This window comes from Rhinolophus sinicus, linkage group LG10, assembly GCF_036562045.2.
Source record: "Rhinolophus sinicus isolate RSC01 linkage group LG10, ASM3656204v1, whole genome shotgun sequence".
Taxonomy (NCBI): domain Eukaryota; kingdom Metazoa; phylum Chordata; class Mammalia; order Chiroptera; family Rhinolophidae; genus Rhinolophus; species Rhinolophus sinicus.
In genome coordinates this window covers 81,233,288-81,256,431 of record NC_133759.1, presented here as the reverse complement: position 1 = coordinate 81,256,431, position 23,144 = coordinate 81,233,288, and the positions used below count along the sequence as shown (strand labels likewise).

At 56.1% G+C, this 23,144-nt stretch overlaps 1 protein-coding gene across 6 annotated transcripts in view; it reads right to left on the bottom strand.

Annotated features, from left to right (window-relative positions):
* Window positions 1-7,712: 7,712 nt before the first annotated feature.
* Window positions 7,713-23,144, bottom strand: part of CXXC5 (CXXC finger protein 5) — a 33,686-nt gene continuing 18,254 nt past the window's right edge. For 2 of the 6 annotated variants that reach the window (XM_074313615.1, XM_074313617.1), the window contains exons 2-4: window positions 14,928-15,037; window positions 10,218-11,316; window positions 7,713-8,730 (exon numbers count right to left, since the gene is read on the bottom strand). In XM_074313615.1, the coding sequence (XP_074169716.1) occupies window positions 8,686-8,730; window positions 10,218-11,144 (972 nt within the window). In that variant the 5' untranslated portion in view covers window positions 11,145-11,316; window positions 14,928-15,037 and the 3' untranslated portion in view covers window positions 7,713-8,685. The remainder of the gene's footprint in view (window positions 8,731-10,217; window positions 11,317-14,927; window positions 15,038-23,144) is intronic. The other 4 variants (XM_074313614.1, XM_019740306.2, XM_074313613.1 and 1 more) reach the window with 2 other exon arrangements.

Here is a 23,144-nt window from a genome sequence, read left to right as displayed (position 1 = left end):
ATTTTCTCTTGCCTACCCCCCCACCCCCGGCCGTCACCAGCCTATGGCACAACAGTTGGGATTCTCCAACTCACACCCAACAGTTTCTTTCTCCAGCTCCTTATATATAGAGGGCCAACCCATGTCCTCTATCTCCAATCCATCCATTTATTTAACCTTATTGAGCACCTAGTATGTGCCAGGTAGACAAGCTCCTCCCTCTTGGAGCTCACCTTCTAGCTGGGAAGACCAGCAAGTGAACAGGAAGGTCACCGCAGTGCTGTGATGAGGGCGCCTGAGATGGTGGGTGCACAGAAGAGGGTTCTCCAGCCAGATTTGCAGAGTCGACTGATTCCAATCACAGCTCAGCCTCCCTTAGGCGCTTCCTGCCTCCCTGGGGAATTTTATTCCCATGTCTAATCTCAATCCCACTAGCTGCAACCCCTAAAAGACTTTGTAAGTGGGTGACTGGCTGAGAAAGGCCAATACACAGGTTTTTGACCCCAGGGCTTTATCAACCAGCATATTTATTCTATATCTATTCAGAATCCCCTCTCTACCACCTCCACAGACCCCTGGGATGGTTTACGGGCTGCTGGCTGGATAACAGGCCCATCAGGCCTAGAGCCAACAGATCCACTGCACTCCTTTTTGAGCCTCCCACCCCCTAGCTCTGCTTTAGGGAACTGGCAGGCCAGTGGACCAGAGGAGGTAGGTTAGACAGGCAAGGGTCAGAGCTTCGCCCACCCCCAGCTGCCAAGCCAAGCTGGGAACAGAGGAGGGAAAGAGGCCACAGGATTGCTGCTGGGTCCTCAAGGGTCCCTGAGAGCCACCAGGAAGGGGAGAGAAAATGAGAAAGGAACTCAGTCTCAGCTCCCCAAATCCTCCCACCAGTTGGACCGGGGGCAATGGGGGCTGTAGGAGGCAGGGCAGCCTCCTGACACGGGACCCACTGCCCCTCCTGAGGATGGGGGAGTCGGAGCACTAGGCACCCTCGTGATGAGGCCGCTGCAGGGCGATTAATCTTGTGAGCCCTGTGCGTCAGCCCCCCACTCCTCAGCCTTCCATGGTCAACCCCGCCCGCGCTGCCCCAGGAGTTAATCTCCGCTCGGGGACTTCTCAGCCGCTGTGACGGCTGCATTAATTCTGAGGCAGAAGGAGGCAAGAGTTGAGGGGGTGGGTAGCCTCCTTGGGAAGGCTTTCTGGTCAGCAGCTACTGAGGAGGGGTCCCAAAGGATGGGGCCTGGGTCCCCTTCAAGGCCAAAACCTAGAAGAAGGGGGTGTGTCCATATTATCCCCCTTAGACCTTCAGCGCCTTTGCACCCCTGGACTCTAGCCCTTGGCCGCCAGCTGAGCCTCAAATGCAGTTTGCAGTTTTGACAGCAGATGTCTCTGCTATTATGATTTATCAAAATGCTTAAAGTAAATAATGCACACGTATTTATAGGAAAGGAGGGGGCAGTAGAAGGTGGGAGGGACTGAATGGGGTCGGGGACTTTGGGGTGCAGAGCACCCTTGCCTCTGTCCTCAGCCCTCCTCTCAGACCCAAGGCTTGACCCAAGCCTGGCCCTGGGGAAAGTGAGCTGGGGTGACATCCAGCCCGCCCAGCCGCCTGCCCAAGCTTGGCAGAAGGTCAGGGAGTGGGTGGACCTGTCTTACTGGGCCCCCGCCAGGCCTGGGAGGCGGCCACCTGGGGGAAGCAGCTGAGCCAGCCTCACACCTTGGCTGCGTTTCCATGGCTTCACTGCGTCCTGGCTCCCAAAGGCTCTGTCGCCTTATCAACAGCAGGCACTGCCCTTGCCCTCACCCTCAAAGCCACTCCCCCTGGACCCCAGCAGCTGCCTGTGGATCCCACTTCAGCAGAGCTAAAATTCAGCCATAGGCAATGGGCAGGATTCAGAGCTGAGTGAGGGACTGGGAGCATGGTGGGGAGACACCAGGGAGGTGGGGGGGCAGGGGTCTTTGTTGAGTCAGGCTGCACCCACTTTGGGCCCTCCCCAACCCTGTCATTCCAGGGGAGGGGGCAGTGATCATGGGTTACCCTTTCATCCCCCTCCCACCTCTCACATACAGCCCTCTGCTTTCAAACCTTTCTGGGCTTAAGAACATTTGGTTGACTAACTTTATTGGCTGTTCCAATTTGAAAAGCAATATAAGTTTACTGGAAAAAGTAAAAAACGAAGTCAGAAAGTGCAGAAAAGTTTAAGGAAGTCATGCTTGCCCCTAATCCCACTTCTGGGCAGGACTACAGGCAGCATATGGGGTGGGGATGCCTTCCAGTCAAAGCCTGAAGCATAACCAGGTGTTTAAAGACCAGCTTCTGAAACCAGAGGAACCTGGCTCTATGACTTGTGTATATCTCTCTACCTCTCTCTCTATGAACCTCAACCTCACCTGATCAATGGCTTCCTCCTGGTTGTGAGGTGAGCTGGTATATGCAATGGACTGGCCCAACACCTGGCATATGCCCTGCAAGCTCTGCCTTGTGAGGCAGGGGGATATCGTTAGCACCTCTAACCAAGTGTAGGGATGCAGAGTATGGACCTTCCAGGGGCCTCGGGAAAGGAGCTGTTTCTAGTAAGTTTCACCTCACTAGTGGACGGCACTCCAATTGGGGCTGGAAATGCACGAGGAAAATATGCCCAGAAAGAGGAGGTGTTTATTCAGCCCACAGAGGTTTTCTGGTGCCAGTGCCGCCCTCACTGAGCTGCAGACCACACCCCTGAAGCCAGGTGATGTCACCCAGTGCAGTGATGGGGGTGGCACAAGGATACCAGACCTGGCTTGCAGGGGTGAAGTAGGCGCCTGAGGAGATACCACTTGAAGGGGGAGGAAGGCATCAATTAGGAGGGAGAAAGCAACAGGACACAGGCCAAATCGGATTTTGGTTAGCCGGCCACCGGAGTCCGCAGACCAAGCTCCCTGCCCCCCAGCCGAGGTGCTTTGCACCCAGGCCTGGAATCCCCAGGGCCAGCTCGGCTCTCTTCCCCTGGGCCCACCCCATCTTCACGCCCTGCTGCCTGGAATCTGAGGCAGCCCTTGTTCTCTGGCAGGAGGGGAATTTAATGCCGCTGAGAGATGGCAGGTCGACAGGCGAAGAGAGATGAAAGTGTCCGCTCTGGCAGCCGGGTCGGTGGCCTCAGGGGACCCTCCCGCAGCCCCCCCCATCTTCCCAGCCATTCTCCACTGTGTGGCAGGAAGAGCCTTCCAGGGGCCCTCAGGGGGATGTGGACCTGTGGGACAGGACTCCCTGCAGGGCTGTGTGACCTTGGGGGGCAGCTGGGCCTCTCTGTGCCGATTACCTGCCTGCAGGGTGCCTGGGCCAAGGTCTGTATTATTAACACGCTGGTGCCTGGCTGCCTGTCCCTCCCCCACCTTGTTTGTCCTCCCCCATGTTGGCTGTCTTCAGCAGTGCCTATCGGCACAGGGCCTCCGGTGGGCAGTGGGGGGCCAGGGCGGGCTGTGCAGTGACCTCCATTCATTCATCTCTGGCACCTGGGCGGGAGTGGGAGCTGGTACTGCAATCAGGTCAGGCTGAAGTGGCCTTGACTGCAGCAGAGCCATGTGGCCGTTACCACCTCCTTCTTTGTGACAGCAGAGCTAGGCGTAGCCTGGGAATAGAGGCTGGAGCCCCAAGCCAGAGTCTGCCCCATGGGCCACCAGCCCCATGTCCCTGCTGGAGATGCTGAATCTTGGCACTGTGAGGTGATCTTGTTGTTCTGTAAAGCACCCTGCCAAGTGCCCCACCCACAACCTCTGTTTATTTTGCCCTTCTTTCTTGGGAGCAGAGAAGCAAGGGTGTTTGGCCAAGGTCATCCAGTAAGGGCACAGGCACACACACACACGCATACATGCACACGTGCGCACAGAGTGTGACTTTGACATATGGTGACCAAGAAGTGAGGAGGACCCGTTGTGTCCAGACTCCTGGATCCCCTTTCCCTTACATTGAGACAGCTGGTCCTCCCAAAACAGCCTGGTGCAGGGGTCTGGCTGCCAGGAGCCAAGTTCAAATCAGGACCCTGCTACCATCTTGCTCTGTGACTTAGGCATGTTACATACTCTGGACTTCAGTTTCTCATTTGTAAAATAGGTAATAATCCCTATGCTGCTGACTTTCTGGAGCCAAAGCACACTCACTTGACAAATTGAAACCATCCCGGACTGAAGACAGCCTCCACCTAGCCATGGGCCAAGGGTAAGTACCCATACAGACAGTTTAGCTCCTGGCCCGCAATCACCCAGTATACTATAGGAGCTGTCCTGCTTCCTTCTTCCTGCACAACATGACCGACCACAGCAAGCTCACAGCAGAGCGTCAAAGGCCCAATCTGGAGTGTTGAATCAGGCTCAGGGCATGAGACAGGGGCCCCAGTCCAAGTGGGGGGATAAGGGCAGCAAGGGACTAGGTCAGGCCAAGCCCCACTGCAGTGGGGGGAAGGGGGACGCCTGGCAGGCGCTGGGCAGGCTGGGGTAGGGGAGGCCTTTGGCGGCCACAGAGAACAAAGAGGCTGGGGTTGCCAGGATATTCTGTGGAGCTGAAGCCCTCAGTGGTGCGGCTGGGAGAGGGGCTGTGGCGGCCGTGGGAATTGTTCCTGCTGACCCCACGCCAGCTCCCCCACCCAGACTGGGCCTCAGGGCCAGGCTGGGGGTAAGAGGGGCTGCCAGGACCCCCACTCTGTCACCAGAGTTGCATGGCTATCAGGAAATGCCGTAGACAAAGACACACAAGGCACATAGTGTCCGCGTCACTGAGTGGCTCACAGGTGCACACCGATACACAGCATCATGAGCACACAGCCAGGGTTATGTGGGCAGTGTTACAGGGTCACAGGTGGTCCAAGCCAGCACCACAGAATCATAGAGAATCCCTGATGTCAGTCCCAGGGCCACACCCATGATGCTCTCACTGACACAATGTCACAAACGACATAGAATCATCCAGTGTCTGTCACAGGGTCATGCATGCCACAGAATATCAGTTTTGCATATCCAATGTCACACACACAGAATCACCCAAAGTCACACATTCAGTTGCACAACATGGATCATACTGGCTCTGTTACAGAATCGTATAATGTCACAGGATTACACATGCAATGTAATAGAATATCCCAAAGTGTAGCTGCTGACATCATATACTAACCCATGGCCACATGAGGTCTCACATCATAGTCTACCACAGTCACAGACCTATTTTCATGTCACACTCAGTGTCATACATAGCCACATTGCTGCACAAGGTCTCACATGGTTGTCAGGGCCTTAAAGCATCTCTCTCACACACACACACACACACACACACACACAGCTACATGGAGGCAGGGTTTGTTTCCACCCTGTCTGTACCCCAGCCTCTCAAACCACTCCCTGCCACCCAGGTGTGGGTATGGGGTGCTTAAAGTGAAGGCTCCCTGGTCACCAGAAGGTCAGGCTCCCATCTGTAACAGAGTGGAGCTGAGGGCACCCCCTGGGGAGGGGAATTGGGCATCCAACTCCACAGGGGAGCCTGCTTCTAAGTATGTCTCTGTCAGACGGGAGAGCAGCAGGGGTGAGCCTACAAAAGAGACACAGAGGTACAAAATACAGGGAGACAGAGAGAGATATGGAGACACAAGAGACGTGGAGACATGGGAGGCATGGAGACTCAGAGACAGAAGAGAGACCAGCAGATACCATCAAGACAGAGATTCAGAGACAGTGAGCCAGAGAAACTGGGGCCTGTGGGGGGAAGGCGCCCCAGTCCAAGTGGAGGGATAAGGGCAGCAAGGGACTAGGTCAGGCCAGCTAAGCCACTCTGAGAGGTAGGAGGTGGGGTGGCTAAGGTTTTAGGGAAGACGTACACCCTGGGCAAAAGGTGGGGGACATCTTGGTGAGATTTAGGTGAATAGTTTTAAAATAGCAACACCAGCTACCATTGACAGAGCACTAGGGATGAGCCAGGCCCCTCCCTAGAGTGATCTCATTTCATCCTCAGGCAATTTTATGGGAGACTATTATCATCCCCATTTCCCAGATGAGGTAACTGAGGATGTATCACGTGTTCAGCCTCCAGTTTTCCCCACCCCTACGTGGGCCTCCACCAGACAGAGGAACTGGCCGACCATTTCCACAAATTAGAGTGTAAGAGGCTGAAGTTGGAAGAGGTGAGGGGCTTCAAGCTTAGGGCTTCTCTGTGTTGGGAGGTGGGCCCAGGAGCCATGGCTGGGCTATAAGTTGGCACACTACAAGGTACAGACTGGCTGAGTCACAGCACCCCCCTGCCCTTGGGGCTGGCACGGGAGCTGTCCACCCCACACCTGTAGGCATGCCAACGAGGGCTGGCCGAGGCCATCTGTGGCCTATGTGCTGCCAGCAGCCAGGTGGGGGCAGGCAGGGGCCTCCTGCCTGGGTGCCCCCTGCTGGCTAGGCTTCCCACCCCCACACCCCCAAGGAGGACCCTCTCCCCTGAAATTCTAAGGTGCGGCAATTTGCCTTGTGCAGGGGGTGAGGGTGCCCCCTGCCCTCCCGCTGGCTGCAACACCTCCCCCTACTCCCAGCTGGACACCCCCCTTCAGCAGAGCCCAGAGCCCAGAGCCGCCTGGCGAGATCACAGGCAGCCACATGAAAGGGAATTTTTCCCAGGCAGAGATGGAGTTGAAAGCTGCCTCCCACCGCCCCCGCCTGCCCCCACTGTGCCAGGCCAGGCTGCTGAGCTCCTGGTGCTGGAAAGGAGCTTGTGACACACAGGAAGGGGTTGAGGGTCAGAGCTCCCTCCCAACATGGCTGCTTTTTCTCCTCCTAGAAACAATGGCAGAAGTGACCAATCTCCCCCACCTCACTGCCCATTCAGCTTTAGAAGTTGCCCCTTCTCTCATCCCGAAAGCCCTCACCCACCTGAAGCCAGGTCCAACATCGTCAGGAAGTCCTTCCTCAAGTCTAGCCTCCGTCTTAGCCAGGCTTAAAGCAGCTGTGTGGGAATACTGCCTTCCTGTTAAGTGGATGACAGGCGTCATCCTGCAGGCCAGCCTGTGATGTGTGGGGCGGAGGGGGTATGCAGCTGCCACCGCTTCCTGTTCAGGCTGCCCTGGCCTAGACCATGTGGCTCTGTGGTGGTTTCCCCAGACATCTGGCTTCGGAGGTCCCAAGACAACCTTGCGCCAACAAACGTTCAGGAGTTGGGATCGTTAAACAAGAGACAAAGCTAGGGACACTCCTAGGTCCCAATGCAGCAGCCTTTAGGCCTGAAGAGGGATATGTGGAGGGTCTCTGTGTGTGCTGGGCATAGGTAGCCAGGTCCCCACGAACCTGGGCTAAAACTGTTCCCTGGGGACTCACCTCAGTAGTTGGGGGAGCACTAAATCCCTGCAAATAAGAAATAAGAACTTGAACAGGCAGCTCAGGCCCCACCCCCAGAAGTGCTGACTGCTTTGCACTGTTCAGGCCCTGTGGACTTTAGGTAAACAGAGAAGGTGGCTCCAGGTGAGTGAAGGTCTCTGGAAGTCCAAGTTCTATGGTAGAAGGTATAATCAGACAAGTGAGGTACCAGCCACTTCCAGATGAATAGCATTTCCATCCTGTCAGCTAGGCTGGCGGCTCCTGCTTGCCCTCCTTGTGGATCCAGAGGGCCTCATTTCCCAAGAGATCCCTACTCTAAATGTCCCTGGATGATCCTTCTTCCTTCCCAAGGTGGACCCAGACAACCCTCGCCAAGCAATAGCCCCCAAAACCGGAGAGCAAGAAGCCAGCGGTGCTTCGTGACACAAACATGCATTCGTTTTATTCACAAAACAGCCTGGTTTCCTAAAACAATACAAACAGCATGTTCATCAGCAGGAAGCTGGCCATAGGCAAGGGGGCCCCCTGGGTACCCACCCCCACTGGTAGGGGACCACGCAAAGAAGCCCTTTCTTCTGTAGCCATCAGCCAGGCCAGAAAAAAAAGGACTTATTTTCTTTAAGTAGCCAGCATCAGAACTATTGAAACATGGGCTCCCCAGATCTCAATGGATAAATGAACAGAATTTTCATTTTTGCAAAATCTTCACTGTTGGGGTGGGGGATCTCATTGTGGGGACCGTGGGTACAGCAGGCCTGGCCTGGGCCCGGGGGTGGGGAGGTGGCTCCCTCCCCCTCTGTGAGCTCATCACGGCAGCTCGGCCCATGTGGATGGATACAGAGGGGCTTCAACACAGCGCCATCAACATTCTCTTTATAAACTTGAGTGGGTTCTCCAGGCAAACTATGCACTATTTCATGGTCAGAAAGAATCAAAGGAAGTTTAAATGAGGGTGGAGTTAAACTGTGCTAAATTACAGTAGTGCTTATTAGTAACTAGATTTCAAAAGGTTACAGAAAATTTACATTCTCTACACAAAACTGCATCTCCTGCACAGACAACATTGACATCGACACAGGAAGGAAACTGATTGTCCATTCTTTGCCCAGGAAGTCTCGGTACTTTATAGATTCGTCTTTACCTCTTTTTTTGTTGTTGTTCTTCCGAAAAAGCAGTTAAATTTTTTTTCTTTTCTTTTTATACTAGGGACGTGGAGATGTTAAAACGACAACAAAAAATATATATATAAAAACAGGAATGAAATCTGTGAGAGAATATTTTTGGTTCTAAAGACGGGTGCATCCGTTTGTCTTCGCCCGAATCCCTTTGCTGGAGACCACACGAGCAGTGACATTGCACGGAGAGGGCAGCTTTGGGTTCCCGCCGCCGTCACTGAAACCACCGGAAGGCAGCTCCCGTCGGAAGCATCACCTTCTGGCGGGGCGGGAGACAAAAACAAGGAGAGAGTTCAGTCAGGGTCCAGCTGGGCCTGGTGCAAAGACGTTTCCCCGTGGACGGCCTCATGGCGGAGGGATGGGCATGGAGTAAAGGCAGCCACCCCGTGGAGTTCCTGACATCCTGGCCAGGCCAGAGCCTTGACCCAGTGGGATGCTGAAGGGCCTGGAGCACCTTGAGCCCTCCTGAGCCACTGTGCCCAGGAGCCCTCCTTCCAGACAGGAGCACCCCTTTCCCTGGTCCAAAGGTCGCAAGCGCCAGGTGGCTGTGGTGCATCTGGGAGCTGTGTGCACGTTTCTGGCGAATGAGCGTGTAAGCATGTGCACCGGATACCTATATGGATGTGTACTTCAAGCTCTGCCAGTGTACAGTGTGTTTGGAGCTGTGGTGGAGAGGAAGGATACCTGCTGTGTTTATTAAGAGACTGCATCTATAGTAAGACTATGTGCATGGGGCAGGGATGTGGGATGTGTGTGTGTGTGTGTGTGCATGTGTCTACACTAGACAAGAGTGGGTGCCTGTGTGCATATAGATGTGTTCTCTGGGCAGGAGAGCAGATATATGAGGTTTGGGGCTCAGGGAGTAGCTAGCCACAGTTGGGGTGCCATTGTTGTTTTCTAAACATTCTGGACATTTGCGTCAAGCCCACTCGTAGAGGGGTGGGGATAGGGCAGGTACAGCGGACTGAAAAGATGCTTTTGTACCCAGGTCTGGCACCATAGCTGAGGGTGGAGAGAAGGCGGTATGGGAATCATTTGGCCTTCGTTAAGCCAATCCCATAGTGGACACGCCTTGCTCATACCCCAGGATCACCCCCTAATCCCAGGCCCATAGTATTCCTGGCCATTAGCTATGCAACCAGACTGATCTTGGGGCCCCAAGGCACCCCAAATTTGTCAATTAGGTGCCTAGTCCCAGGGTTCTTCCAGGCCTCAGAGCAGGATGGTCAGCACTGGGGCTACTCTATCCTTGGGTGGCCTTGGGGGAAGGCTGGGCCCTAAAGGGGCTAGTGAAAGGGTTACTCCTCAAAGCCACAGAGTCCACGAGACAGAACCTCGTCAAATGGGACAGGGGAGAGTCCCAGAATCTTAGGTCACAAACGGGAGGCTTTAGGACACATCTGAAAGTCAGAAACTTAGGACATATATGGGAATCTCAATACTTAACCTAGAACTCCAGGGGGGGATTCAGAATTCCAGGGCCTAGCTGGAAATGTGAGGCCTCTGCCTGGAGTTTTATGCTTGCCTCGCAAACTACAACCTAATGGGATCTCAGGATGTGGCTCTGAACTGTGAGGCAGTGAACTGGTGTCTTGGAGTCTGGCCTAGAACCCAAAAGCCCAGGGATTGGCTGGGTGTCCCCCAGACCCTCGCCCAGGCAGGAAAGGTGGGGTTGGGAGTTAGGAGTGGATTTGGACTGCCAGACAGATGCAAGAGCCCACACACCTCCCTCTAAGGCGCCGTTACCTCCAGAGCAGCGGAAGGCTTCTTTTTGAGTTCCTCACATTTTCTGAATTTGCAAATCTGATGGCCAGTCTTTCGGTTCCTACAACTGCTGCACTGCTCGCAGTTGATGCGCCGCCGACAGGGCGCGCACATGCCACAGCGTTTCCGCTTCTTCTTACCAGAGCTGATGGCGGAGGCCAGCTCCCCCTGCATCGGGTACTCGGCCAGCCCCGCCATGTGCAGCGCGCTCTCAGCCAGGAACACGCCCGCCGGGGTCATGATAAAGAGGCCTGGGTTGATGGGGAAGGCGCCCAGGTAGGGGAAGTCGGACTGGCCGTTGAGGGCTTCGGCGCCTGCCACGGCCTCCATGTCAGGCAGGCCTGCGCCCGCCTCGCTCATCAGCGGTAGGTGCTCCTGCACCACGCGCTTCAGCATCTCCGTGGACTGCGCAAACTGCTGCAGCGTCAGCTGTCCCTCTGCTGCCAGCTCCGTGGCCCGCTCGGCCTTGCTCAGCAGGCTGGCCACAGCACCACTTTTGTGCTTTGAGGTAGGGTTGCTTTTGTCCACAGCCATGGCCGCTGCCAGGTCGTGCCCATTGACCAACAGGGAGGCAGCGGCTGCGGCCGCAGCAGCCTTTTCAGCAGATTCCCCGCCCATCATGCTGCCACCGCCACTGCCCCCACTGCCCCCAAAGGAAGAGTAGTGGGAGAGAGGGCGGGAGCGGCGCAAGCTCTTGTTGAGGGGTTCGCTGATGATGCCACTCTTGTTCCGACGCTCGGGGGGTGGTGCATCATCCGCCACCGCGGAGGCTGGCGTGGCAGCGACCGCTGCTGCACCCTTGTCGGCCACTCCCACCTTTGGGCCGCTGCCACTGCTTCCATTGCTGCTGCTGCTGCTGCTGCTGCTGCTGCTGCCACTGTCCTGGGAGCCACTGCCGAGGCTCGACATGGTGGGGCCGAGGCCCAGACCCCGCTGCTGGGGGAGCCTGCCAACTGTAGGGGGTGGGGAGTGGGGGCCCTCAGACAAGCCCGGGCCCTGCTGCCGACGAGAGAGATGCCTGGTGGGCCTCGAAGCTCAGAGCAGGCACATGGTCAGGTGTCCCCGTGGAAGTGTCTTCACTCTGTCAGGACAAGATACAGGGTCAGGGCAGCAGTAAACACCTCCACCTCCACCTCCACCACCACCACCACCACCACCACCACCAATAACCATATTGCCACTGTAACAACCACCAGCCTCACTAGGCATTTAATAAATCCCCCCACCCCATGAGGAATTTTTCATTTGTACTATCTCAGTTAAGACTCACAAGAACCCTACGACATACTAGCTAGTAACACCCCATTTTATAGAGGAGGAAGACAAGGGTTAGGAGAAGAATCAACTAGCCATGGGTACACCAAATGGCTCAGCCCAGTCTCCATAGCCAGACCTGCCCTGCAAGGGTCTGGTAGACCTGATGGAGGTAGGCAGTCCTTCCTGGATTGAGGGTAGGAGAGAGCTGGACATGTTTATTAACTTCAGGGGGTTAGAGAGTCACCTTCTGCTTCCTAATCTTCCTCTCCTGACCCAACTACAGAGAAGAGGGGTTGGAACAGCCTCTGAAGGGTTTGAAGGTATAGACCAAAATGTGGGACGCTGTCCCTGGATCCTCACTGGATATTCCTGTAAGATCAATTATTTCAAGGCTCTGGCAAGTCCTGCAGGTAAAGGAAATGGTTTGCCTTTGTTTAACAGAGTTTGCCAAATAAAGGTCAGAACCCCTATTTAAAGGAGTGTATCCTCTTGCTAGAGGGCAGGCAGGATACTGTGCTAGAGAACAAGCCTTCTGCAAGAGTGGGGGACAGTCTTGTGCACATACAGGCATACACACACGTCCTTCTCATTCTCAAACCTCAGACCCCACTCGTCTCTACTCAGGCCTCACTGCTGTGCTCTGGTCTGATTCCCAGATGGGTGGAGGTCCCAGTGAGAGCCTAGAGCTGGGCTGTGGGCAGGAGGGACCTCTGGCTGGTGCAAGTTGGAACTGAGAGTAGGTGTGACCCTTCCCAAGACAGAGCTGATTCTGCTCAGGCCCCAAGACAGGGCACGTGAGTAGCCAGGCTCCTTGGCCAGGAGCTCTGGGAGGAACTGTTCCAGATGGAGCGGACTGAGTGGCAGTTTCCTCATAAGCCCTGGCTCTCTAGCGTCCCTTCCCTGTCTGCCTGCTTCAGCCTAGCAACCCCCGGGAGAGAGGTGGGAGGACTGGGCCCAGCCTGAGCAGCTGGCGGCTCAAGGGGGAGGCACACATCTGGCTGGGCCTGCCCCGCCCTGGGCTTGGGGGCAGCACACACTGCATCTTTGTCCCCAGGCAACCCCACCATCCCCCAGTCACAGGACTCAGCCTGTCCCAGGGAAGTCATCTAGTCCAAGTCTCTGGACTTACAGAGGGGGAAATCAAGGCCCTGCCTGCGCAGGGCACCTGCCCCAGGACTGCTAAGGAGCGGCAACAAGGAGGAGTGAGTGTAGAAAAGGGAAACACACTGTCTCCAGGGTGAGGGAAGTGGCAGGCAGCAGAAAGCCAGACCCTGCCTGCCCTGCCCCAGTGGGCACCAGCCCACCTAGGCTCCTTCCTAGTGAAGGCAGATGAAAGGTGAGGAAGAACTGGACAAGCCGGCAGATTCCATCAGGACAAACCCAGGAGGGCCTATCCAGGCTGGGTTGCGGGTGTCACAGACGTCAGGAATTGTAGTAATAGAAAGGGGGTCATGCATGCCCAAGAATAGCTGTGCTCCACCCCACCTCCTAAGGGCCAGGCCTAGGCCAGTTCTTCGGTACCTTGTCTCTGAGCATCAGCGACCCCGGTTAGGTGTTGAGGACTAGGGCAGGTGAGATCAGGGCTAGAGACCATCACCCCAAGTCAACTCACCCAGTCCCTGCCTATCCAAGCTCAACTCCCCAGCCTTGGACCACATTCCCAGCAGCCCCCCAGACAGGAGAAGGCAGGCGCCTGCAGGTTGGAAAGCTGGGGAGGGGAGCAGTCTGCGCCCTAGCCCCTGTGAGAGTCCCCCGCCTCTGCGGCCTGCTGGCTGGTGGCAGAAATCGATAGCGGCATTAACGCTGCTCTTGCTCTACTCTCCCCTCCCTCCTCCCAGCTCCAGGATCTGGCTCTGCGTGCGGGGCTGGCAGGTCAATTAGAAGTCAGCTCCCTCCGACACAACCGGCCTGCATTCAGGGCTGGCGCTCTGGCTGAGCCTCCCTGCTTTTGTCTCCATCCTGAGTCTCTCATGGTGGGGACCAAACCCATGTTCTGTTCACCTCTGGCCCTCTCTTTGAATCTCTCTGATCTTCCATTTGTCTTTCCTCAGGGACTACCCTCTCCCAGCCCCCCAAGTTCTGGGACACGCTGAGCTTGGGACCAGAGGACGTGATATATCATTGAACAGGTGCTGCAGGCAGAACGCTGTGGTTTGTCAGCAACAGAAACACAAGGCAGACTGGCACACAGGGTAACTGTCTTCAAATTCCAGAGTGGGCAGAGACCAACATCTAGTCCTGAAGGCCTGGTCCCTAAGCTTGTTCCAAATCTGCCCTTATACCCGGCTCATCTCCCTCAGACCACGGAAAAAGCGGTTGCCCTGGTCCCAGTGGACCCTCGACCACAGGACCTGTTTGCCCTACTCATGGAACAGGCGGACACAAGAGAAGACCATCTCCCAGTCCCTAGCCTTCTACTGCAGGGCACACAGCAACCCCTTTCCAGGCCAGGAAGGGCCTGGCAGTGCCAAGGCAGCAGGGGAGGAGCTGGGGCTGCGTTGAAGCGGAGCGGGAATGAGCGGGAGGGAAAGCTGGCGGGCAGGCGGGCGGCGGCGGGCGCATCCATCATCGGCCCTGCCAGGAACGCATCCAGCCCCCAAAAAGAAATACTGCGCCTGAGGAGGGACAACAAAGGGCTCCGTTTCATCAGCAATGCGGAGCCAGCGCCCCGCCGCCCCGCCAGGCGCGGTCAGCCCACAAAGGACCCCTTTGTCCATGCAGGAGCCGGGCAGGCCGGGAGCTGGGACCAGGGGCTGACGGGCGGGGACAGAGCCCAGGGGGCGGGGGGTGAGGGGGGAACCAGTCATGGAGAGCTGGGGGGCAGAGGGGGACATGGGGGCAGAAGAACAGAGACAGGTGGTGGGGATAGAGATCATGAGAAAGAAGCCTCAAGGGGTGGGTCAGAGAAAGGGGAACTTGGAGAGGACAGGGCAAAGGGTCAAGGCCAGAGGACACAGGGTCATGGGGAGCAGAGGCTGGGCGGATGGGCTCAGAGAGACCCAGGGCACCAAACCAGCTCAGAAACTTGATGGTCCGAGACACATGGAAATAGAACTCCAAGGAGAATCCCAGACTCAGGGACCTAGGGCCCAAGAGAAAGCGGTTGGACATGGCCACAGGAGAGGGAAGCAGAGGTAGAGGTTGGGATGAGACCCACTTCCTCTAGGGCCCCAGCCTACTCTGGCCTGAGGCCTGGGCAGAGGAAATGGAGAAGGGCTGGGGAGGGGGGGTCAATGGTTCTTGGCCTCAGGGCTTGGCCATGGAACCCAACCTCCTGTGGGTTCAAGCTCTTTGGCTGTGCTGGGAAGAGAGGGAGAGTCAAAGCTGGGGCCGCCCCCTGCTTCTACCCCCCACACCCTGGTCATCCCCAAAAGGCTTAGACCTTGCCCCTCTCTAACCATCTCCCACCACCAAGTGATACTCACGCTCCCTTACCTGACTGACTAACCTTAGCTGCTAGCATTTATTGACCACCTACTGTGTCCCACGTCTTGTGCTCTTGTGCTTTACATGTCTTCACTCCCTCCCTGATTCCTCCCCAGAACCTGGGAGATAAAAATATGAATCAATTTCGAGATGAGGAAATGGAAGCTTAGAGAGGTTCAAGCTATCAGGCCAAGGTCAGATAGCAGGTGCTGTTTGGGGTAGAACTTGAACCCAAAGCTCAACTGTTAGTCACTACCCTCCTCTATGACCGCCTTTGCTCACCTGGTCAACTGACAGCAGTCCAAGGCAAGGTGACCCTGCTACCCCGAGTTGTTACCGTGCCTGTCACCTTTACATGGTCAGGGGGGAGAGCTGTCAGACCCCACGGGTGTACCCCCACCTAGGGGGCTTGGAGATACCCAGGCAGGAACCTGGTATGCTGATCAGTGACATCATAATGCCAGCTGGCCATGAGGTCACCAGAGGTAGTGGCCATGCCCTCACTCCACTCAGCCCCAGAGGAGGAGCCAGGATTCACCCCCAGCAGAGCTCTGTCCGGAGCCCTTCAGGCCAGACATGTGGTGGTGGGGGGGGAACGCTCGGGTGGGATGGTGCTGTCTGCACGTAGACGTGCACACAGGTGGCATACAGTGAGATGTTCTAGATGTTCCGTTACACATGGCCCCACAGCCTACCCAATAGCAGCCCCATGCCCTGTGCCACTGGGAGACAGTGCATGACACAGACCCCCTGGAGGAGGGCACAGCTGGGCCACCCAATGCGAAATGACAGCAGGAGGAGAACCAAGTGGGGAATGGGATGGGGGGGCCTTCTTAGAGGAAGGGACCACTGGCCTGTGAGTTAAGAATAAGGATGCCAGAGGGATAGTGGATGGGGGAAGAGGGTTCACACAGTGTGAGGGATATAAATGATAAACGTCTAAGTATTACTTTGTCTTGTGTACCTGAAACTAATAATAAAAAATAAAAAAAAAGAATAAGGAGAGGTCACCAAAGTGGACAAAAGCCTGAAAGGGTGCCTAAGAAATAGGGAAGTGGGTGCGAAGTGCGGCTGTCAGGTTGGCAGGGTCCCCACAGGGCAGGGCCTTGAGACCAAGGGCAGGATTTTTTTTAAAAACAGCTTTACTGAGGTATCATTTACATACTGTAAAATTCAGCTGTTTATAAGTGTACAATTCAGCCATGTTCAGTAAATCTACAGAGTTGTACAACCCTCACCACTACCAAAGGCAGAGTATGAGCACGAGGCCAGCCGTCCCCTACTCCGTGGCTGGCTGAATCAGGCTCCGGGTTATCCCTCCTGCTGAGGAAGGCCTTCAGGACGCTGAGCTGCCATAGCCTGGGCAGGCCAGCTTTGCGGACTTATACACCCTGGCTCATTGCACCCTTCCCCACACTTCCATGCTCATTTTTACTCCACCCCCTCACACTCCTCCACCCACCTTGGTGGGCTGGTCTCCTCGGCCTCCAAAGGAGGGAAGATGGACAGACTGATGGCAGGTGGGGAGTGCAGACCACAGGCTACGGTGGTTGAACTGAGCTGAGCAATAGGGTATGTGTGTGTGTGGGGGGGTTTCCATCTCTGATTTCCATGATTCAGCCTGGGGAGTTTCCAGAGGGAAAAAAAAGCCCCACTCAGGCCCAAGGAGACACACATGGGACACTGGTCTTGGAGGCTGGGAGAAATGCAGCCCAGCTGGAGAGCATAGGACACATTCAGCTACCACGAACATACATAAAAAGACACATTGACCACGGCTAGCACCCAGCAGATGGCCTGGGGTGGGATAGGACCTCAATACCACTGGGGTTTCCCTAAGACTAATACCCCCAAACTGACTGCCAAATGGGGGGGCTTTAATCATATCTCCTGGACTCCACACTCCCAAGCCCTCTTACGCCTCTCCTCCCAGGGCAGGCACAACAGCCTTGCCTGAGGACTGAAACATGCTGCTGAGAAAACCCCAGGAGTACGTGGGGCTCTGTCCTCCCTTACAGAACTCCCAAAAACAGCTGGAGGAAGGGATCCGCCCATTTCATGCACAGGAGGTTTGACCTGGAGTTCTAGGGAGTGAAATGCAGAGCTAGGACACCTCTGATAAAGATAAGTCCTTCCTCAACAGCAGGTTCTTTCCCTAGAAGAGTCAAAGGATGGGGAGGGCCCTTCCTCTGTGTGCTTGGCATATGGCCTCTGAGACAGTTTCCCCATCTGTAAATGGGACCAGGAGGGTAAGAGCTAACATGTATGGAGGCCTTCCTGTGTGCCAGACACTGTTAATGCTTTGTCTCACTGAATCTTCATATGCACTTTCAGAGGTACTATATTATTTCCCCTTTTAGAGCAGGCAATTTGATAAGCAGTTGTGATGTAGAGAAAATGATGCCCTCCCCATTTAGGACCCCGGGATCTTAGCTAAGGTTTTGCAAAGTGATGATGTCTGAGCTGACACCAACCTGGGATTAGGGCCCACACACTGACTTAGGACCTCCCTCCTGGTGGGCTTCACCATGGGGCAAGCCAGGGAAAGCGAGCTCAGAGACACCTAGGCCAAGGAATTGGGGGGTGGGGGGGTGTCTGTCCTTCTGGGGCCTGGGGGTGTGTGTCAGGAGTGTGTGGGGGGCTAGGACTCCTGAGGTCTAGGTTTGGGCCTCCATCTTTTCCCTTCCTGTTGACTTCGACTGAGACTCTCTCCCACACTGAACTTTAGTTTCCCATTGTAAAATGGAGGATGGCTCTTGCTCCTTACCCCATACTGCAGGAGTCACGATCCGAGAGGGGCGATGGGGAAGGAGGTACAGATACAGAAAAAAACTCCAGATAGTGGTCCCCTCCCACCCTCCAAATTCCAGGGCCCCAGAGGGCCTGACTCGGCCCATGATGTCATTTGCAGATAGGGAAACGGGTTTAGAGAGAAGGGTTTGAGGCAGGTCAACGGGTCGGGACTAAGCCCAGATGATGTGAGGCTTATTGGCGTAAGGAGCATCCAGCCCCCTCCTGTCTCTCTCTTCCCAGATGACATGATGATGACAGGCCCTAATAATAAGTGCTTACTCTTGGCCAGGTGCTAAGCATTTAACATGCATTTGCTCACTGAATTCTCTAACTCTAACTAGTGTTATCCCCATTTGCAGATGAGAGAAATGAGGCGCAAGGAAGTCATCTGCCTAAGGTCACAAGGTCAATTAGTGGCAGAGCCAGGACTTGAAACCAGGTCTGTGTGACTCCAGGGGCTGGCTTTCTGACACTGGCCAACGGCTGTGAGGCACATGGAGGGAGGGGTTTTGGCTAGAGGATGAGGTCCTGTTTAGATCTCAGCCTAGGGGAACACCCTAAGTTCCCATGGGCCCAGGCTCTCAGGCTCTGGTCAAAACACGTTAGGGCACTGTTGCAGAAAAGTCTGCAGCTGTACCCTAAGGCCCAGGAAAAGACAGGGGAAGGGGCTGCGGGTGGGCCGGACGGGCCAGGCTGGGCTAGAGCTCCGGGCATTCCGGCGGCCTCCGCAGGAAGCAGAATGGGACGGAAACCGGCTCCTGCCTCCTCCCCCAGAATCCTGTGGGCAGCCCAGCCAGGCCGCACAGAGGCCCTCTTTGTGCCTGCCCCAACCCGCCACCCGCGGCTGGCCCAGGGTTTTGAGTTTCCTGGGGGGTGGGGGCCCTGCCACTGCTAAACCTCCAGCTACCTCCCCCTCTCAGGGGCGGTCACAGCAGTCCACAGCTGGAGGAGGAAGTGAGAGGATGGCCAGGGCTACCCCAGAGACCCTGGGGGGCCTGGAGTCTGCCCACATATCACCCCCACCAACACTTACACACCCTAACCAGGGCCTGGAGGTGGGCAGATGGACCTAAAGACACTGCCTAAGAGGCCACCCTCCTGAGCCTGCCCTCTCTGCCAGCGGCCACCAAGTCCCTTGTGACCTACCCGGAAGCCCGCCATCCCACTCCATCTCAGTGCTCTTGGGCTCAGGGTGGTGTATATAAAGAGGCAGGAAAGGTGGGGAGGGCAGTCCATCTGTCAACCGTCATTTCCCACTCTCCAGAAGTTCCCTGGACACAGAGTACATCAAGGGGGATGCCTCAACTCAAGCTTACTTCAGCATTTTAGGGGACAAAAGCCCCTTGGGTGGTGTAACTGTGCTCAAGGAACACTAGGCCCCAGGGAGTGAGCTCAGGCTGGAGTATGTATCGTGAGGAGCAGCACTATGGACAAGTATAACTGGTGTGTGTCCGCCTGGGAGCTGGCAGACACCTGTGCATGCTATGTGCATGAATATGTGTCTGGGGGGCTGTGGGTACGCCCAGGCACATGTATACAGTCTCAGATGTCACTCTCTGTGGGCTTGAGCACTGATGTATACACGGGCCTTATATACCAGTGGAGGTGGAGGTCTTTGTGTGACCTCCCTGTGTGTACAAGTGGAGTGTGTCTATCTCTATTGTGAGGTACCTGTCTGCCAGAGAGTGAATGTATGTACAAGTATGGTGGTTTACATGGTAGCTGGATGTTTGTGGGTTCTTCTGGCCCGTGTCAACACATTTCTGCGACGCGTATACCAGTATGTGTGGTGTGTGTGCACAGGCAGGCACTGTGAATAGTATCAGGGCCTCTGAGGGGTTCTGGGATGTTGAGTCTGGGGCCCAACTGGGATGGTTATGGTGCAGACAGGAACTGATGCCAGGTGCTGGGGCCCCTATGGAAACAGGAAGCTGCCCACAGGTGTGCTGGGGCTGTGGTGGGGCGAGGCTCCTCCCAGGTTCAGTTTGTCCCTGAAAACCAGCCCAGGGTTCCACTAGCCGAGAACCTGTCCCAGCCATGAGGGAGGTACCTGCCTTGTCTGCCATTCAAGACCCAACAGCTCTGGCCAGCATCTACCTGCTTGCCTGGCCCGAGCCTGAGCCTGAGCATGGAAAAAACTGGAAAACAAAAGCCCCCAGACCGCAGATCCTCCCTGCAGAGGTGTGGGGGAGGCAGGCAAGAGGCAGGAGGCTGAGGAGGGAGGGAGAGAGGGAGGGAGGGAGGTGTCGCTGCAGCCTCAGAACACAAAAATAATGAGGCGAGAGGGGCCATGGGGCCGAGCCGGCTGGTTCCGGAGTCGCTATCTGACCTTGACAGATGCCACAGCTGGGCGCCTGGAGAGGAGCCGCTGCCATAGTGCTGCAGAACCCCCCCTACCTACCCCCCGCCACCTCCCCCAGGCCAGGTCGATGGAGGTTCAGGCAGGCCCCAGCCACAGGCAGCTACCCCACCAGGTGGGAGCAAGGAGACCTGAGTGTATCCCATCGGGTGGGGAAGGGGTGTGGATGTGGGAGGGTAATGAGACAGAGTGGGGACAGGGCCACCGCAGAGTACTACAGCTACTGCAGGGCACAGCAGGCAGCAATGGTGTCTCCTGAGGGTGCCCTGGCCCTCCTGAGGGTGCCCTGGCCCTCAGGTGAGGCTCTGTATGAGAAACACACACAGCATGCTATTGTGCTTTTGTACCTGTGAGGCTGAGTGTGTGTGGGGAAGGGAAGCAAAGTGAGTGTGGGTGTGACAGAGACAAAGATCACACTTCTGTGTGTGTATGTCCTTGGGGGTCACACAAGGCTGGAAAGACAGGCTGATGTCTCTGAAAGGGGTGTGGCTACATCACTTGGCTAGGCACTGATCACTTCCCTGCCCGATTCCGGAACTGTATGTGTCCTAGCAGGTGCAAGCGTGCAAAGGCCAGGGTTGGTGTTGGTGGGGGGAACAAAGACAGCCACAGCCCCCACCACCACCAAGTTCTGTCACAGCCAGAGGAGGTGCCCCTGAGGCCCTTCTTAGCCTATCCTCTCTCTCTCCCACTGTGGCGGTGGTCCTGGGCATCAGTGATGGGCTCAGGGCTGGGCATCACCACTCTGGGGACACCAGTGAGGGGCTGGGGTGTGAGCTGCAGGAGGGGATGCTGGGCTAGAGGTGGATTAGCAATTCTGAGCACTGGCTGCATAATTAAAAAATCATTATGGCAGGCGGGCAGGCAGAGCCGAGTGTGAGCTCACGCTCAGAGCGGGCGGGGACACTGCCATGGCACTCCCCCTCCCACTGCTTCCCCGAGGAAAAATCCCACCTGCTAATATAATTATGGAAAAACACAAGCACAGAAATTCAGTTTCAGCAAACAACGTGCCTGAGTGCCCAGGGCCTGCCTGGCCTTCAACACAGTGAGCAAGCTGGTCACTGGTGCACAAGGCTCTTGGCAGTGAAGCAGGCCCTGCTGGTTCATACTCCAGAGCCTGACCTCTACTCCCCCTGCAGCCCCCAAGAGAGGGGAGTGGGGGGCATATAAAACCCAGCTCCTTGAATCCCAAATGCAGGAGAAAGCTAGTCAGTCCTGATAGTTTACAAATGGGGAAACTGAGGCCAAGGATTCTGCATGTCACTGTGTTTTTGGCAAAGCTGAGAGGAAGAGTTGGATCCCCCTACACCAAGGCAACACCTCAGGGGCTCAACACCCACACCACATCCCATCCTTTCCCTTCCCCTGTATCCCCCCCAACTTCCTTCTAATCAGTCATTCTCCCAGCCTCCTCCACTCTTGCTGGGATGAGCATCTCTCTCCCTGAGACTGAATGGGTGCTGTCCAAGCCATGTACCCAGCATTGCCGGGAGCCTACCCATGCCTACACCCCACGGTGGGGGTGCGGAGAGCCCCCGCCTGCCAGTTCAGGGACAGGGCGTCCCGGGCTTGTCTGGGTTAAGCCAGGCGAGCAGGGCTGGCTCCTGCCCTGAGAAATGTGGCCAGCTCTGGGGCACAGGCCCCAGAATGGCAGGAACAGCCGCCATCACCTCGGGCCTGGAGCGAGCGGAGGGGAGGGGAGCCGGCCCTAATTAGTCGGCTTGGGACCTGGGCCGGCGGGCGCCGGGGTGGCAGACGCAGCAGCCGGAGCCGCATGTACGCGACTGGCCGGGAGGCGGCGGGGAGCCGGGGAGCCGGGAGGCCGTGGCGCCCTGGGACGCAGTAGGACAGGCAGCCTGGGAAGGCCTGGGCCAAGGAGATTCCGCACCAGGCAGGCTTGCCTCCCCTCATTCCTCCGGCCACCAGGCGCAGCAATTAGAGGCTTTCAAAGTTTGTCCTTAATTGGTTTCATTTTTGCCTCATAAATGATTCATGGCCCTGGAGGTCTGGGAGGCGGAGGGAGTGGCAGGGGAAATTTGGGGAGGCTTTTGCTTGGAGCCAGGCCCCCTACCTGTGGTGGGCACAGTCCCAGCCCAATGGATAACAGGGACTGGGGAAGCCTTGGGCAGGTGAAATCCTCCAGCAAAAATAAAGACTCAGGCCCTCTCTCCTCCAGCGTTGACTAATTAGAAACTGCAACTTCTCTGCAGACCAGAGTTCTGCCCAGGCCCAGAGCCATTGCGTCTGCTGAGGCTGCTGGGGCCCTGGGAGCGTGAATAATAAGGTGATGGTAACAAAATACACTAATAACAGTAATAACAATGATAGTGAACACTTAAGGAGTTCTTACTAAATTCCAGGCATAGATTATTTCTTTTAACCACCTCCCCACCAAGCATTACCAGGGAGAAATACCAGGATTCCCATTTTGCAGATAAAGAAACTGAGGCTGGGAGCGATGAAGGCCTGACCTCTAATGAGGGCAAAACTCTTCACTCCACAAGCTCTCAGGAGCACACGGTTCAAGACTGGACACCTGGAACACTGCCTGCTGGTGCATCAGGAGCTGCAGGCCCCAAAGAAGTCTGGAAAGGTCCTGAGGTCTGTAGGACGACCCCAGATGGCACCAGCAACCCCTCACCCACCTAGGCTAGGCTAGCTCTGGACCTCAAAAGGCTGTGACCTTGGCTGAGCAACAACCTCACTGGGTCTTAACTGGGCCATCTGTAAAATAGGAAAAGAGAAGCCCTATGACCCCAGTCCAGCATTCACTCTGGGCATGGGATACAGAGACATGCCATGGACCCCACCCTCAGGGAGCTCCCAGTCTAGTGGGGAGATGGGGAGACACACACACACACACACACACACACACACACACACACACACACGGGGTTTAACAGTCTGTGGAGGAACCCGGACGGAGTGCTCAGCCAATGGCCTAACATGCTGGGTTGGGGGTTGGGGGGTGGTACTAGGGAGGGCTGGAGGAGAGGTGGGCAGAGGAAGCTTCTCCCCTTTGATCCGACAGGGCCCACACAGGATGCTCAGGGAGTGGGTGTGGCCCACTT